The sequence below is a fragment of the Ursus maritimus genome, unplaced genomic scaffold (assembly GCF_017311325.1).
Source record: "Ursus maritimus isolate PB19 unplaced genomic scaffold, ASM1731132v1 scaffold_16, whole genome shotgun sequence".
Taxonomy (NCBI): Eukaryota; Metazoa; Chordata; class Mammalia; order Carnivora; family Ursidae; genus Ursus; species Ursus maritimus.
Genome location: NW_024424008.1, coordinates 9,911,709 through 9,929,086, shown reverse-complemented (window position 1 = coordinate 9,929,086; position 17,378 = coordinate 9,911,709). Strand labels below are relative to the sequence as shown.

General features: G+C 51.2%; 1 protein-coding gene across 5 annotated transcripts in view; it reads left to right on the top strand.

Moving 5' to 3' along the window:
• Positions 1–17,378, top strand: part of ARRB1 (arrestin beta 1) — an 81,118-nt gene that overhangs the window by 61,655 nt on the left and 2,085 nt on the right. For 4 of the 5 annotated variants that reach the window (XM_040630851.1, XM_040630849.1, XM_040630852.1 and 1 more), the window contains 4 exons: positions 918–1,001; positions 4,592–4,662; positions 5,499–5,550; positions 6,896–13,110. In XM_040630851.1, the coding sequence (XP_040486785.1) occupies positions 918–1,001; positions 4,592–4,662; positions 5,499–5,550; positions 6,896–7,007 (319 nt within the window). In that variant the 3' untranslated portion in view covers positions 7,008–13,110. Of the gene's footprint in view, positions 1–917; positions 1,002–4,591; positions 4,663–5,498; positions 5,551–6,895; positions 13,111–17,378 lie in introns of those variants that run through there. The other variant, XM_040630850.1, reaches the window with a different exon arrangement.

Sequence of the window (17,378 nt, the reverse complement as noted above, 5' to 3'; positions counted from 1 at the left end):
GGTTGGGCGGGGGGGGGGGGGGAGGCTGGAGGGGCTTCCTGCAGGAAGCCGCAGCTCCTGACCCAGTGTCTTCAGTCAGATGGGGTGTGTCCCTGAGGCAGAGCACGAGCAAGGCTGGAAGGAAGGGAGCGGCTCTGGAGGGAGAGGATGAATCAGGAGGGGCGTGGGGAGTCTGGGGAGGTGTGGACAGTGAGCTGGGCTAGACCTGATGTTGGTGTGCCCCTCAGACGGATCCCTGGGCCATATGATCACTCCTACCTTGTGGTCATCACTGACTCGGAGGCTACCCTGCCCTCGTGGAGACCTGGGGTGTGGGGAACTCGTGTCACCCTGCCCACTGAGGTCTGGCCCTTTGGTGGGGCGCTGGCCCTCCTCTACAGCACCCCTGCCCCTGACTCCCAACGTGGACCCTGTGTTCCAGCCACATGGCTGTTCACCTGCATGCTAGCCCCTCACCTCTAAGGCTTTGCCCTCTTCCTCCACCCTGGCTCGAGTCCTACCAGACTTGGTTGGGTGGCCACCTCCTGCAGGGTCGTCCTCGATGCCTCCTCCCCCGCCTCGCCAACCTCCCTCTCCCTCTCTGAACTCTCTGCGTAGCCCTTTGTGCCCCATGGGTTGCTGAGTAGTGGGGGAAGCAGCATCCATTCATCCAAGGGTAGAAAGAGCCCACCCCTCTGCATGCTGCTGGAATTCAAGCCCAGGCGAGGGAGTTTCACGGCCAGAGAGGGGACCCAGGGCTCCAGGTTCCCACCCACTCAGGGCAAAGCTTCCCTTTCTCATATACTGGGCTCTGTTCACACGTGGTGGCTAGTGGCCCAGGGGAGGGACGGATGGCCACTGCCCCGACTGCACCCCACGCCTACCGTGTCTTTTCCACGCGCAACGGTCCATGAACCTGCTTCCCTGTCACCTTGCAGGTTGAGGGAAGGAGCCAACCGGGAGATCCTGGGCATCATTGTTTCCTACAAAGTGAAAGTGAAGCTGGTGGTATCGCGGGGCGGGTGAGTGTTCTAGCCTAGCCTGAGACTCCTACCTGCAGAAGGGGGTGTCCCAGACCACCCGGAGCCCACTGCCCCATTCTGCCTGTTCGCTGGACCTTTTTAGCTGCATCCACCAAGAGGGTAAACCAAGCTGGAGGACTTCCCGTTCCTTCTCTTCCTCCATGTTCCTTTTCCTCCTCCTCTGTCTGCTTTCCCTCACCTGTTTCAGAGACTTTCGACCCCTCCCCTGCTCTTGCCATGTCTCTCTCTTCCTCCCCCTCCCTTCCCTATCCCTGTCTGGGCACATGGGGTTGTTGTGGGGGGGAGAAGCTTCCTCAGAATCTATGCTGTGGGGTCTCGAGAGGGTTCTGTCCCCTCATTACGTCTTGGGGGCATAGCACCCACCCCAGCTCACGCCCATGCTGATCTGCTGAGGAAATGGTTAAAAGGGGCTCGGAATCGCAGAGCCGGATTGGGGTGTTCTGACTCTCCCATTTTACAGATGGGGAAGCAGAGGCCCAAACCGTTCTCCAAGCATTTCCTGAATTCTCCTCCCCTAACCTCAGGTCATAGGCTGGGCACTGGGGTCACTGCAGTGGACCGGACATACTCCCGCCCCGGAGCATAGTCTGTGCCCACTTCCAAAGGTGGGGCTCCGATAGAGCAACTTTTCCCCACAGATTGGGCCTGAATGTTGCCATAAACCTAGAATTCAGATTGCTAATTTGTCACGGGGCTTTCTGTCTGACTCATAAATTTCTGTGAAAAGATTTGCAAGCTAATAGCATGAGACATTAGAACGATGCCCATTAGAATAATGAGCTGGAAGTATCAAATAGGGACCACATATTATAGGACAGCTCAGAATTGCAAATCCCAAATCCCATGTCCCGTGACTCTGCAGGACCCACAGTCCACCTCGAGCACTTTCTTGAGGAACCCTCGGTGAATCCCAAATCGATTTCTCCTGCCATCACAGAGGCCTCCCCAGGGGTCGGTTGTCATACCCCCTTTGCAGAGGAAGATCCTGGGGGCTCCGCGAGGTCTCCCGTGAGGGGTTTTGGCTGACCTAGGCCTGGATTTCAGTCCCCCAGGCAAGGCTAATGCCATTTCTGGGTATCTCTGAATGAGAGGTCCCAGCCACAGCGGTGGGTGGGAGTGCGTCTCAGGGTCTGCCCTACCCCTGCGGGCAGCAAGGTGGTGAATGAACGTGCTTTCTCTTTTCTTCCTCTCTGAACTCTCTCCTGACCACCTCTTCTGCCTCCTCTGACCCACCCAGCCTGTTGGGAGACCTTGCCTCCAGGTAAACCCCTTCCCTTCAACCTGATCTACCCACCTTCCTGGAGGGTCCAGAGACCACTGGGCTGACCGTCCGGAACTGTAGGGCACAGGGTTGGAAGGAGTCTTAGCAGTCACTTTCGATGGCCAGGCTCAGGCATGTGCTGGGACTAAAATCCTCTCCAGAGGGACTAGGGAGATGCAGTTTCTCCTCTAAAAAACCTTGCCCTATTCTTCCATCCCACCCAAGTGACAGGAATCTTTGCAGACAACAAAGTCAGCTTCTTGGATCTGGGGGATCAGCCCCCAAAAGTCTGATGTTTCGGAGAAATGCAGGCTTCACGGCTTCCAGACTTGTACACTAGGGAGAATCAGTTGCTGGCCATGTGTTGCTGAGGAGAGGTCCTGCGGAGATGTGCTCCTGTTGACAAGGTTCCTCCTCCAGCCAGGTGGAGCCACGCAACCTTCCGAAAAAGGCCCATGCCCCACATGCCGTGTTTTTGCCTCCTCCTGTCACAAGATGGCAGTAGTGTTCATCCCAAGAAATCAGTCTGTTTGGAGGGGTGAAATGAATTCAATTGAGTTCAGTTCGGTATAATTCAGTAAAGATTTCCGGAATCCAGATTTATGCCCAGCCTTGTGCTACAATGCTGAGGTCCCAGGGAAGAATCAGACATATCCCCCGCCCTTGATCACTCATGGCCTGCTGGGAGGTTAACGTCCACGTTCTTCCATCCATATGCTGTATGGCTTTCATGAAGCTTGGCAAACTCATTCTTCCCTTCTGTTAGTTCACTCTTGCAAGTGAACCTGCAAAAGCAATCCCCTTTGTAAGCAAAAAGCAACCCCCCCTCCCCCAAAAGAGCCAAACTGTTTCAATAACCTATGAATCCTCCATGTCCCTATGGAGGAGAAGTAAAGATTGATTCTGGAAGGTACAAGTTTCATAGTTCAATCAAACCTTTTATGTACATCATCTCCTAGAAGTTCTAGTGGTTCTGGAAGATGAGCGTTGTTATCCCCATTTTCCAGATGAGCTCAGTGAGACCTGACGATGTAAAAGTGTCCCCCCAGACAGTGCTGGGCCGGGGGACGGACCTTTCTGGTTGCACAGCTTCTGTCTCTGCCTGCTCTGCTCTCCTCTCCCTTCCTCCCTGCCAACTGGGCCCCGGGCAGCAAGATCAGTAAGATGAGGTTGTGCCTGACGGTGCTCACAGTTGGCAGGGCCTCCTAAGTGACACCACCCCAAGCTGAGAGGAAGAGCTTTCCTGGCTGATTTCATAGGAGTCACCTCCTCAATTCAGAGCTGTTGTCACTCAGTGGTTGGGGATGTGAATTATGGAGTCAGAATCCTATCTCTCACTTCCCCAAAAAAAGAATCCTGTTTCTCACTTCCTATTTATAGTTGTGTGGCCCTGTGTAGTATATTTCTCCTCCTTGTGCCTCAGTTTCCTAGTCTATACATACGGTATAATAATGGGATTGTTGTGGAGATGAAACGAGTTACTCTAGAATAGTCCTTAGCATGGAGTCAGCATCACGTGAATGCTCTTGTTATTGTTTTGCTCGTCAGGGCCAAGGGGAGGGAAGTCCTGGTCAGAAGCACTGCCTACTGTCAACACCTCCATTGTTCTTCCCTACCACCCAGACCCTCCAGCCCTACAGGGCTTCAAGGAAGAGCTCTATGCACAATGTCCATAGCCCTGGGGCCTGGGCCCATACGACTTGAATTCGATTAAACTGATCCAGATGGCAGGGGGCTAGGGCCCCTGGAGCACTTTTACAAGAGCCTCACGGGGATGTTGGGAGGTGGGACTGAGTAGGGGCGAGGGGTGGAGGGCAGGATGGAAGTTGGGAAGGGCAGTGTTAGGGAAGGCTGGGCTGGCTGTGGCAATTTGAGGCTGCAGGGTCCCAGGGCACCTCTGGAGCCACTCAGGGACCCATGTGCACTCTGCCCTGGGCAATCCTTTTCCCACCCCTATCCCTCCTCTCAGCTCATGAGAATCCAGGGACCCTTATCAGGAAAAGAGAGGTTTCCATTTCTCTCTAATTAAAAATTAAAATTTAAAATTTTAAATTTTAAAATTGTTAAAATTTAAATTAAAATTTAAAATCGTTAAAATTTTAAAAAGCAGAAAAGGTCTTCTAATTCAACTCCTAGAGAGAGGAAGGTTCAGAGCGTGGCAGACCTGGGGCCTGAGTCCACAGTCCCTGCCTCCACTGAGAGCTGCCTCCTCTCGCCATAAAACCCTCCCCAGTCCTCAACTGATAGGGCCTGAGTCTTCCAGCCTGAGACTGAGCTTGACGCTCACTGGGTCTGGGTCTTGTTTCAGTGACGTGGCCGTGGAACTGCCCTTCACCCTAATGCACCCCAAGCCCAAAGAGGAACCCCCACATCGTGAAGGTAAGCAGGATCTGCAGGTCACCGGAGTGGGAGTTTCCGGGTTGCCGACCCCATTCTCCAGCTGCTGTCTCTCCCCATCACCCCATTTCAGTCTGGGTTAGCCTTCAGCCCAGAGTCACTCTTTTTCCTCAGCCCCCCCGGATCTCTTGTGAGGCTCACTCTCCTCTGTTTGCATCTGACTCCCCCGAGAGACAGAGAGGTCTGACTCCTTTCTCCATGGGGAGGGCAGCTGGGAGTGGAGGGGACCGGCTGGCTATTCTTGGAGCTCTTGTCTTGCATCCAGGTATAGGGAAAGGGGCTGCACAGATCAGGTGGCCCCTGAACACATCCGAATGACTTTTCCAAGTGATACCAGATTGGTCATATTTCCTTAAATCTAAGACTGTTTGAGTTGAAAGAGACAACACTATAGTATGTACCACAAAGAAAGAAAAATGTCCCCACAATTAAACTATGAAATGCCATTGATTGTAAAACACACCCCAAGTCCAGAGATGTGAAAGTGTGAAAAAAAAATAACGGTTGTCTTAACGCTAAACGAAAGCCCTATATTTGGGGAAAGAATCTAAGTCATGCAGGAAACATGCCAAAGGAGCAGGGTCCAGAGGTTTTTCTGTTCGTCTGCAGCCTCCTTGGACCCTCCCTGGACTCTCCTTCCTGCCTGTAGGATGATTTGGGGGTGTTTTCAAGACCAGGGACCAACCCTTCTTCCTCACTTCCCTTCTTCTTTAGCCCTCCCCATCTTAGCTTGGTTGCCCTCGGGTGGGGACCTGTGCCCACCTGCCCTCATGCCCACTCCCCACTAACCCACGGGCGTCCGCCCACCCTGTGTTCAGTTCCAGAGAACGAGGCGCCAGTAGATACCAATCTCATAGAACTTGACACAAAGTAAGCCAAACCCTGCCTGCAGACCTGAGGCGGGGGCGGGCCTGGGGCGGGGGTGGGGCGATGGGATCATTTGCATATATGCTTATTAACCCCTGAGGAACAGCTGGTCTAACCCCATCTGCTGAGAGCTGCCTCTGCTCGCCTCTTCAGCAACCCGCTTGCCTGCATGTGACTTGAAGGACCCTCCGTGCCTGTTCCTCTTCCTCCTGCCTTGGTGGGGTCTGTCTTCTTCCCTCGTCCTTGCACGTCCGTCCGTCAATCCGTTCGTCCATCCACAGCGCCTGCTCGGCTCTCACAGGGCTGGTTCGGTGCGGGGCCCTGGGCTGGGCTCTCCTGCTCTGCCCGCTCCAGCCAGTGGAATCAGGCTGTGGGGTGGGGAATGTTCTGGGAGCTCTTGTTGCTTCTGACTCCTGAGGACTGATGCGGATTTCCCTGCGGTCAAAGGCCATCACCTCACCGGACAGTGGCCAGAGGGGGAGGACCTAGGCTGACATCATGAACCACCTCCAGAGCCAAGCAGCTTTATCTCTCCAGCTCCAAATCCACCCTCTCCTTGTCCCTCAGGAGATATTTGGGATGTGGGGTCTCAAGTCATCCCATGAGAATGTCTCATGGGGCTGGCTGAATTCTGTGGGGTGGGGGACTTGGCTGGGCCTAAGTGTACATGGTATGTGATAGAACAGAACTCACTGTTCCTAGAAGCAGTCCTTCATCCTGAAACCCCACTTAGGCACCCCCTTACCCCACCCACCCTTCCTCTGCCCCACTATTCAGATTTGCTACCCCCGGATCCCCTCCCATCCAAGATTCCTCAGGGTAGAGTAAGCTGACAGCTCCCTGGAGAAAGGGCATTCATGGTTTTCTCTCCCACTAAGCCAAGCCCACGCTGTCCTGTGCAGAAACAGGAACGCTTCCTGAGGGTAGTTCTTTGGGTGGGTTTAGGGTTTCTTGGGCTAGTTCTGGGGGATTCAGAATATGCTGTGAAACTATTGGTGGCCTCTCATAGTAGGACTAAGTTCTTCCTCTGGCCCCAGCCCAGCTATACTGCACCCCTATCTCTACTTGATATCTCCCCCACCCTCAAATCCTTAAGAACCGAGTCCCTTTCCAGCTCTTAGGCATGAAAGTCAAACTTGTGCGTCCCTCTGGTATTTCCACAATTAGCTGGAGTCTGGATGCGACCAGTCCCACCGTCACCGAAGGCCATCTAGATGTGCTGGCCTGGCAGGCCTTTCTGCCCACGGTCAACCCTGGGGGCCGACCTCTGAGTCCCATCTGAGCCTCTGGATCTGTCTGCTCTCCCTGCCTGGCAAACACATCCTATTTTCCTTGTCTTTCCCACCAGCGATGATGACATCGTGTTTGAGGACTTTGCCCGCCAGAGACTGAAAGGCATGAAGGACGACAAGGAGGAGGAGGAGGATGGTACTGGCTCACCGCAGCTCAATGACAGATAGACTGGGGCCAGCCCTCCCTCCGGGCAGCTCCAGGTCCGCACTCATGCACTAGGATGCTTATTCGTCTTCTTCCTGTCCTCGTTCCCCCTCTCCCTTGTTCTTCTCGTTCCTACCAGGGGGGCCCGGCGGTCTTCCAGGTCACGGTGGTGAACCTCTGGCCTCAGGATTGGCCCCGCGTCGCCATGCCAACAGGGCCACGTGGACCACCTTCCCCCTCTCACCCCTCTCATAGGTCACCCCTCCAACCCCCCCTCTTTTCCTGCTGACCCCGAGAAAGGCAATCTAGCTCTGGCCTTGGGATTTGACTTGGGATGGGGAGCAGAATGGGGAGGGTGGGGCAGAGGGCTCGAGACACGTGAGAGGATGCCCCTGGCCCCAGGCGACTGGCACAGCTCTGGCAGCTAAAAGATGGCCACACTGAGGGCCGCCCTCTTCTGGCCAGGAGGGGCACTCCTGTGGACAGATTCTTAATACCTTTTTGCAGTTCGGACCCACCAAACACCTCTCCCCTTCCACCCCTCTGTCCCCATCCTATGTCCCTCTGTGTCTGACGGTGACATTGGTGAAGGTTCACAGACCCCAGGAGTAGAGAAAAGCCACTGGACTGACTTTCTTACCAGCAGTTACCCAGTCTAAGGCAAGCTGTGTGAACTAGCCCGAGTCTAATTCAGTCCTATCAGGATGTAACGTCCTAACTACCTTGTACCTTCTGTATGTGTCCTATCTATACACATGCACGGAGAGAGAAGTGACAGGTCTTCACCGAGCACCAACCGGCCACATAGTGAGCCCAAGCTCCTGGGGAGGTTTCCTGAAGGGTGGCTCCGAGAGATGGGGTTAGGGGCAGGAAGATGAGCATCTGCTCTGCTCCCTCCTTTGCAGACTTAAAAGCAATCAGTGGTCCCCCGGGAAGTAAGGCTGGAGGTCCAGGTGGGGCTGGGGACACTGGTACCCTACTACTTCCCCTCGCAGTTCTCCAGGGCTGAGCTGGGCTGGCCGTGCAGGCTGGGAGAGCATGCTTGAGGCCACCGTGACCACAGGCAAAGGGCCCCCTGCCCCGGGAGATGGCATGGCCCATCGAGATGCCCTCCCCTAAAAGGAAGGGGTCTGTGGGTAGCAAGGAACCCTTCATTTCCTTGGGGAGTTAATGCCCCCCCAGTAGCTCCCAGTGTCATGGATGCCCAGTACCCATTGGTTGGTGTTGGTGTGATCGGGACCTGGGGCATTTTTAGGCAATGGGGCAGGCGGATGATGAGGTAGAAAGTGATAAAAGGTGTTCATTCTTGTCTGGCCTTTGACACCCACTTACTGTGTGACCTTGGGCAAGTTCCATTCTCTCTCTGGGCCTCAGTTCTTCACCTAGAAGACCAAAGGGTTTGACCAGATGATCACAAAGGGACCTCCCAGCTCAGACCTCCAAGAATTTATAAATCTGAGTTTCTGGTATGATGGGTGAGCCAGATCCAGACCATTGACTCTGGTCTGTCTGCCTCCAGAGAGGATTCATTGGGCCCCAGAGGTAGCAGGGCCATGGACAACTCCTAGCCCACCCCTTCCCAGGCCCTTCTTGGGCCCCTGGGGGGCCATCTGATGTCAAGCTGCAGCCATAGCTAGCATGAGCTGCTCAGCCCTAGGGCCTGAGTATTATAGAAGCCCAAGCTTGGATTTGCTTATGACAAGGCCTTGGGTGCCTCACAGCTCCCTGTGGAAGCAGACCCCCTGTGGTTTACCTTATACCCAAGAAAATGTGTTGCTTAGCAGGGCAGGGGGATCTCTCCTCCATCCCTGCTCCCTTTTATCTCTGTCCCATACTTGCCTGAAAAAGGAGACAACAAAATGTTATTATGCAAGTTGAGACTCCACCCTTTTCAGTCCTGCCCCTCCTGGGGTAGGCTGGGTAACCAGTATCCATGGCGAGAGTATCCATTTCACAAGCCTGGCACTGCACCCCAGCCCTTCTGAATCTCATGAAGGTGTAATTCTAGGGAGCCCTACCCCGTGTCAGGCCCAAGTTAGCTTGTGGCAGCCATAATCTCCTGGCCAGCTCTGGGGTCCTAGCTGTGGGTGCCCCAGGCATCCAACCCCTACCAGAGCTTGCTGGCAATTCACACCTCATTGGACCGCTGGAGAGTTGATGAAGGGCTGGAACACATGCCAAGCATATGCTGTCCGGTGTCTTCCTCTAGAACCTTTGAGGCTGGTACGAGACCCTTTAGGATTTGAGGTCATCACTCCCCTACAGACCAGCCTCTTCCTCCATCCCTCACCTGTGCACATGAAAGACTTATCAGTCCGGTTTCTGGAGCTTCTTCACCTCAACGTCACACTCACCCCTTCAGGTTTATCCAAGTGTTTGAAATTTCTTCAGCTGCAGGAAGTATCATAGCCCCATCTAGACTTTTACTCTTGGGCCCAGGGCTGCAGAAGGACAGCCCCTATCCTCAGGAAGCTCATGGTCAGGTGAAAGTTCTAGGGGGAAGGATCGGGGGCCATTGCATTCAGGGCTCCTTGGCTGCTGCTAGCCCATATAGTGCCTTCATGTCACGTAGCAACAGTGCCCCTTCCAGGTGGACTCAGTCCACGCTAGAATGCACAGCTTTGAGAATGGCGCACAGGCTGGAGTTCAGCCCCCCTCTCCCTGGCCAGGTGCAGCGCAGGCCAGAGTGTTTCCTTGGGCCTCTTCCTGAGGGAAAGACCCAGATCATCTTTCGAAGCTTCCGGTTGGCTCCAGACCCCTCTCCAGCGGCAGCTCCCCAACCATGACCGAGTCTTCCTGTGCAGGGCCCCTGTCCCTCTGGAGTTAGCCTGTCTGGAGCCCGGTGAGACCTTGGAGTGAAACTGGGGGTGAAGGAGCCCCACCGGGCCGCAGGCACCAGCCCACAGTGTTGGCTCTGTGCTGACCCCACAGCTCCGCGCTGGTACCTTCCAGTGGCCTGTACGGGTGGCGTAGAGGGATCAGTCTGGGCAGGAAGGAGAAGCATGGCGCTGGGTGATAATCTACAGGCAGAGGCCAGCTGGGCTTCCTCAGCTTTCCAACCATGAGCAGAGTGAAGTCCCATGAAGAGAAGGGCTGAATTATTCAGTCAGACTCCATGGGCTGCCTCAGCCTCAAAGCGCAGACAGCGAGGGTGGGCACACCGGGGGTGGGGGGTTCCTTCAGCGGCTCGGCTGGTCGCTGACAAGTAGGTTCCCACATGGTACCGTGAAAAGCGTGCTGGCCTGGCAGCCCACGGTGTCTCCAGCCTAGTTGTCACCAACCAGCTGAGTAGCCTTGAGCAAGTCACTCAACCCCTTGGGCTCCGTTTCCCTAACTAGCAAATGAGACTGTAATCCCTTCCCCAACTGATTCAAGGAATCTGAAGCCCAGATGAGACGAAGGTCAGCTCTGTAAGTCACAGATGGCTGCACAGGCTGTGGCCCTGGGACGGCAGGGCAGGAGCCCAGGGTCACCCAGGAAGATGGCTGCGGGCTGTGCCTGCCTCCCACCAGTCTTCATTTCTTGCCCCTTCTCACTTAGGCAGATGTCACCCAGAAGGAGATGCAGTCAGTTTAACTTTGGTGACGTAGCTGAGAGAAAAATACAGACTACTGTTCAGGAATGCCTCTCCCACAGACCAGACCGTGGCCCCAGCAATCACGACAGAGACACAAGCCATGGCTATTGCCAGTGATTGGGCTAGAGGAGCAACCTGGACCCTCCTGGGTCTGGTGCCACCCCCATCTCCCATCTTTCAGATCCCACAGAGGCCAGGAGGCCTTGGCTCTGATCCCAGATTAGGGAGAGCTACCCACCTCCAGGCCCAGGGAGGGCTGAACCATTATTCCATCAAAGAACCCCAAGGGTGAGATGGAATAGAAATTGCCCTTCGAAGTAGAAGGTTCCCTGCAGGAGCAAGCACAGCCGCCAATGCTCCTTGGTGGTACTTGGAAGGGATGGGGGCCCAGGAGAAGCCAGGCCCCTTCCCCTGAGAGTTGAGCCCCTGCTGACCTGTTCGTTCCCCAGTGGTTCCATTGTCCCGCAAAGGCAGCTTCTCCTGCCAGTGACTGGGGACCGGACATTCTCCACCCATCCCAGAGGAAGGCATTGGCCCCAATCTTGAACAGTTATAGGGTCTCATGGGCACAGACCTATGTCTGTTCTGAAGTTTTTTTCTTTTTAAAGTCAACAAGGATCAAAACAGACTCTCCCGACCCTCATGCATAGGCCTGCGTCGAGCAGCCTGATGGTATTTTGCCATCCTTGTCCAGGCAGGTCCATCGCTTCTGTCCTCCTTCTAGGACTGAAGTGGCCCACCTGTGGGGCAGGGTCCCCACCTCTTCCACTCCCCTGAGAGTCCCTGCACAGTGGCTTCAACGAGAGGCCCATCGAAGGGGGAGCACCCCCCACCCCAAGCACTTCCTCCCAACTCTTCACTCTGAAAGGGAAATCAAAGCACAGGTCCTCAGGACCCATGACCTACAGACACTCTGACGCAGTGGTTTTCAAACCAGGTGCTGTGGAACCCCTGGGTTTCACAGATCTTCGCCAGGGGCTGCTAAGGTGGGAAGATGGGGGTGGAGGCAAAGGCTAGGTCTCCAGCGCTCCCCCGTCCCCACTTCCACCAGGACAACTCTGCTTTTATCTGTCTGGCCTCTTGAGGCTCCACCTTCAAACTTTTGAAAAAAAGCTTCTTCAAACCACCATTCTGAGGTTTGACCTTCAACCAGCAAGTGCGGGTTCTCTTCTTGCTTCTCATGTTGGAATGGCTTCAGCTTTCCAATACAAAGTGTCTTTGTATTGGAACTTGGGTTGCAGACGCAGGCCCAAGCATCTGCTCACATGCGCACACGCACACACACACACATGCACACACACACGCACACACACACGCACACACACACACTTGATGGTTTTGTAGCTCACCCACCCTGAAGCTGCTCTGGCCTGGGTTTGATTTGGGCAGGGGCCTAGGTGCTCAGTGAGGGTGCGTCTTACCTTGATATCAGCCCATGCAGGGTGGGGGACGGTGGAGCAAGGAACTAGGCCCAGCCCCCACCCCACGACTTGTGTCAGCACCCCACTTCCCTGGCCCAGGCCTATGGGACATGTGATGGGAGAAGGAGGAACTAGACTCTGGTTCCTCTTTACATACAGCCAGATGGATGGACATCTGGGTTCTTACAAAAGAAATGTTGAGGGAGGACATTATGACAGAAGTCCCTCCGTGAGGACACAGTCCCTCCAGAGACCTTTAAAGCAGCCAGTTTCCCTTGAGCAATTCTAATAGGCTTCCACTCCCACATCTGTGGACAAGCAAGTGTGTGGGCAACAGGAAGGTGCCTGAAGAGATGCTGGGCCTCCATCCACAGTCTCCGCCAACCTGCCCCTCTGCCCGGGCCCCCCACCCAGGGCTGACTATGGGGTGGCACATTGGTGAGACCTGGACCAGCCCTAGACACAGAATCCTGTCTTGGCCCCCCAGTGAGGGCATTCTAGGTGAAAATGTGAGGCTCAGGGCACAGCAGACCATGTGGCATGGGAGAAAGTTCTGTGTTCAGTCTGAGTATGCCCTTGGGAACCCCACTGACCTCAGTTTCCCCGTGCCTAAGATGTGGCTTGTGCCAGGCTCTGCCCACCTCACAGATTACTGCAAGGGGAAGTCATGGGGGGTATGATAGGGGGTGTCCTATGAGAGGTGGGAGCCGCACAAAATTGGGGTGTGGTCGTGGCCTGCACTGTAGACCAGCAGAGCACATGGGGGAATGAGTATGGGATGTGCCAACTTCCCAGGGCATCTCTGCTCAGTGTTCAGGTCTAGCCACAGATGCTATGGGACACCTGCCTCTTCCTACCCAGTGGGAGCCAGCATTCAGCCTGGCACAGTGACTGTGGATCCTGGACGCAGGGAGTGACAGGTGGCTGGGACAGGTCTCCAGGTCTGATACCCTTCTGTTAAGTGATTATTTTATAACACCCTCTATCCTGGGCCACCTGCCAGGTTTACCTGTTGTACCTGTGGCATTCCTTATTATGTCAGATAAGTTATTACAGTTTATTCAACTCTAACAGGACAAATGAACAAGAGAACCATAAATAGGAGACCATTAAAGGTCTTTTGTGACAGATGCTGGGTGTGCGTTCATTTCTGTCTCATTAGCTCGTGGCAAGACGTAGATCAGCAAATCCTGTCCCTACTGCCTTGGAATGTTGGACAGGGCCTGTGTCTGGGTCAGGTGTTTTCTTCCCTTCTCTGTGACCCCAACTCCAACCCGGTTCCTGCACCCCCTTCTGGAAACTGCCAAAGAGCTTTCTCCTCCCCACTCCCCCCACCATTTATCAGTCTTCTGGCCTTGGGGAAGTTGCCAGACCTCTCAGACATCATTGGATCCCATGACCCCTGGTTTGCTCCTCAAGTAAGCCACCACCCTATCTTCTCTTTGGCACTACCAACCACTCCAGTTGGAAACATGCCCCTGTCCCAGCCCTGGGTCTTAGTTCTTGTCTCCTGCTCGGCTGGGTCTCCCTGAAGTCACTTCACTTTTCCATGATTTACTCCATGCCTGTTCCCAAAGAACACACGGGAGGAGTGGGGATATAGGTGAGGAAGAGTCAAAGTTCTAAATGATACAGGGACACTGAGGAAGGTACTGAGGAATTCAGACCACAGGAGAAACATGTCTCTGCTGGCGACCCAAAGCAGCGAGTGAGAGAAACGCTTCTCTCTTCCTGGCCCCTAACGTCATGCCCATGCTGACTCTTGGCACAATCTAATTAAAAGCTGATTTTCAAGGAATCTTGGGAAACGTGGTTTGCGATGGTGGGTGCCCCGCAATACAGAGCAGAAGGTCAGGGGATTAGATCTGAGACCAAAAGGCGAACCGCCAGCTCTTCCTCAATCTTCTCATCCAAAAAATAAAAATAATCATGTTGGCCTGGATACCACAATTGAGAAGGAGTGCCCTGACATCTAAACAGGACCGTAAGTGTGGGAGAAATATTTATTTTTGAACCAAAACCTGATAGAACTGAATGGAGAAATACACGAATCCGCAACACTCCTCCCTCAGTGATCAGTAGAGCAGGAAGACAGGGAATTAGTAACGATACAGGAGACCCGAACAACACTATCAGTTAACTTGACTTAATTGATATTAATAAAATATTTCGCTCAAAATGATAAAATGTGCATCATTTTCAAGTGCACATGGAACAGTCACCAAGAAAGAGGCCCATTTTCTGGGCCTAAAAAATACCTTAACAAATTTAAAAACATTTAAATAATAAAAGCATGTTTTCAGACCATAACAGAATTAAACTAGAAATTAATAATAGAGAAGTATCTGGAACATTTACAAGTACTTGGACATTAAGCAATCTTGTAAATAAAGAGAAAACCACATGGAAAATTAGAAAATATTCTGAATTAAATAAAATGAAAACAAAAATAAGTAAATTTGTGGTATGCTGCTCAATTATTTCGATAGATGCAGAAACGGCACTTGTCAAAATTCAATATCCATCCTTGATTTAAAAATAACAACAACCTAAAGCCTTAGTGAACTTCCTTAATCGAATAAAGGGCATCTACAAAAAACCTACAGCTGACACCGTACTTAATGGTGAAACTGGGTGGTAGTGGTGAATGATTTTCTTCTAAGACTGGGAACAAGGCAAGGATGACTGTTCCCACCACTCCTATTTAATATCCTACTAAAGGTCCAAGCCAGTACAATGAGGCAAGAGAAAGATGTAAAAGGTCTACTGATTGTAAAGAAAGAAATAAAATGGTCTCTATTCACAGACACATGGTTACTTATGTAGAAAATCCCAAAAAATCTACCCCAAAAAGGTATTAGAACTAAAGAGTGAGTCTATATAGGTCGCAGGATACATGATCAATACACAAAAGTCCGTTGTACTTCTGGATAATAACATCAAACAATTGGAAATTGAAATTGAAATTAAAAAGACAATGCCAAATAAAAAGATAACACCACTTACAACAGCACCAAAATGGAAATACTTAGGTAAAAATATAACAAAATATGTGCATAATCATATTGGTGAAAGAAATCGAAGAAGACCTAAACAAATTGAGACATTTACCATGTTCATGGATTGGCAGATTCAATACTGTTAAGATTTAAGATATCAATTCTCTCCAAACTGACTATAGATTCAACACAATCTGAATCAAGATACCTTCAGGACTGGTTTTTTTGTTGTCGTTGTTGGTTTTTTTTTTTTGCAGAGACAGACAAGCTGATTCTAAAATTTATATGGGGAGGTAAAGGAACTAGAATTGCCAAGCAATTTTTAAAAGGAAAAACAAAATTGGAATTCTCTACTACCTAATCTCCAGAATTATCATGAAGCTACAGTAATCAAGACAGTGTGGTAGTGGTGAAAGAACAGACATCTACATCGATGGGACAGAATCCAGAATCAAGAAATAGACCTCCATATAATGCCAATTGATTTTCCAAAAAGGTGCAAAGGTAATCCAATTGTCTTTCCAATAAATAGTGCTGGTGATGATGTGGAGACTGGAACACCCAACACTACTGGTGGGAATACAAAGTGTGTGGACACTCTGGCAGTTTCTTAAAGATTTAAACATATTTACATAAGACTTACATAAGACTTCTACTCCCCAAAGAAAAGTTATGTTCTCACAAAAACCTGTATGTGAACATTAATAATGGCTTTATTGTCAAACACTGGAGACAACCCAAATGTTCTTCAACTAAAGTGAATGGATGAACTATTGTACAGCCATACCATAGAATCCTACTCTGGAATAAAAATGAACTAACGAAACCTACAACAACATGGACCTTAAATACTTATGCTAAGCGAAGGAAGACAGACTTGAAAAGGACAAATATATATGATTCTATTTATATGACATTTGGAAAAGGCAAAACTATGAGGACAGAAAACAGACCACTAGTTACCAGTAGTTGGGGTTGAGGGAAGGTTGGCTATTAAGGGACTATAAGAGGGATTTTGGGGGGTGATGGAACTGTTCTGTATCTTGATTGTCAAAATCAACTGTAAGCCCAAAGAATGGATTTTACTTTATGCAAATATGTATCTCCATAAAAAAGCAAAAAAAAAAAAGGGCAAAGAAGAAAGTAAACAATTTATATCACAGACTGCAAACAATATTTGTTGGGCATATTCCCTTTGCTGGAGTTTATGCTGGACTCTGAAGACACAAAGATAAATAAGATAATCCCTTTAAGGAGCTCACAGATTCATGGGAGGATAAGGCACGATGACAAAGGTCTGGAATTTCTGTTGAGGGATATTGGAGATGGGGCTGACATGTACTCGTGGCATGCCATGAGAGCACTAAGGAGGGGTCATCATCTTTAGCTGGGGTGGGTGAGATGAGGAATAAGGCGGGCTTCTCAGAGAAGAGGAGGAATTGCTTCAACTGAGTTTTGAAGGCCGAGAAGGAGTTAGGCAGGAGAGGGGAGGCTATAGACATCGGCCAGAACTGACCTCCCATCTGATATTTGAATATTCAGTCGCAGCACCTTTGCACTTGATGTTTCTTCTGCTTGGACAGATAGATCCTGCAGAGCTTCCCATCCTTCAGGGTAAGCGACCTTCTCAGAGGGGTCTGCTTGACTACCCTGGTCGAAGACATCTTTCCCTATCGCTCTTAGATCACTCTATTTCCCTCATAAGAAGTGTCTTGCTTGTTTATGGTATAAGCACATGGGCTCTGGGTTCTAAGCCCAATTTGGCCTCTTAGTGTGACTTTGAGCAAATCATTCACATTATGTGCCTTACAATCTTCATTTCTAAGTAGGAATAATAACTGCTTTGTAGAATTGTCATCAGGATAAAATGGGTTAATATAGATAATGTGCCTAGAACAACCCCCAGCTTCTTCCTAGCACTGTGCTTAGCACACAGTAGGCACTTTATAAAATACTTGAACAGATTCTGACTAAATGAAATAAAGAACTTTCTCATGCTCACCAGCAGACGGCGCATGCATGCAAGAAAAATTAAAACTGGTTCCACTCCGACACAAATTGGCCAGCAGATGTCGCTGCAGCTCTCTGGGTAAAGGAACCAAGACCTGTGGAGGGCTGAGCCAGTGGCCCCACATTACGCAGATAGAACGCTGGACAAATATTTCAAAGGGAGGGCCAGAAAGTTGTAATTGTACTAAAAAGCCAAAGTTGAGAAGCTAAGGCTAAATTGTGTTTTACGTGATTACATACTCTATAGCTGCATTTTCTTTCTGTTTTCTCACTTTTATCAAATAATAACAAGGGGCTGGCCATGCAAGTATCTTATATAACCACAACATCAGTTCAGTGAGGTGCGGGGTTGCGGGAATCTAAGGGAGTGGGCATCTGAGTGCAGCA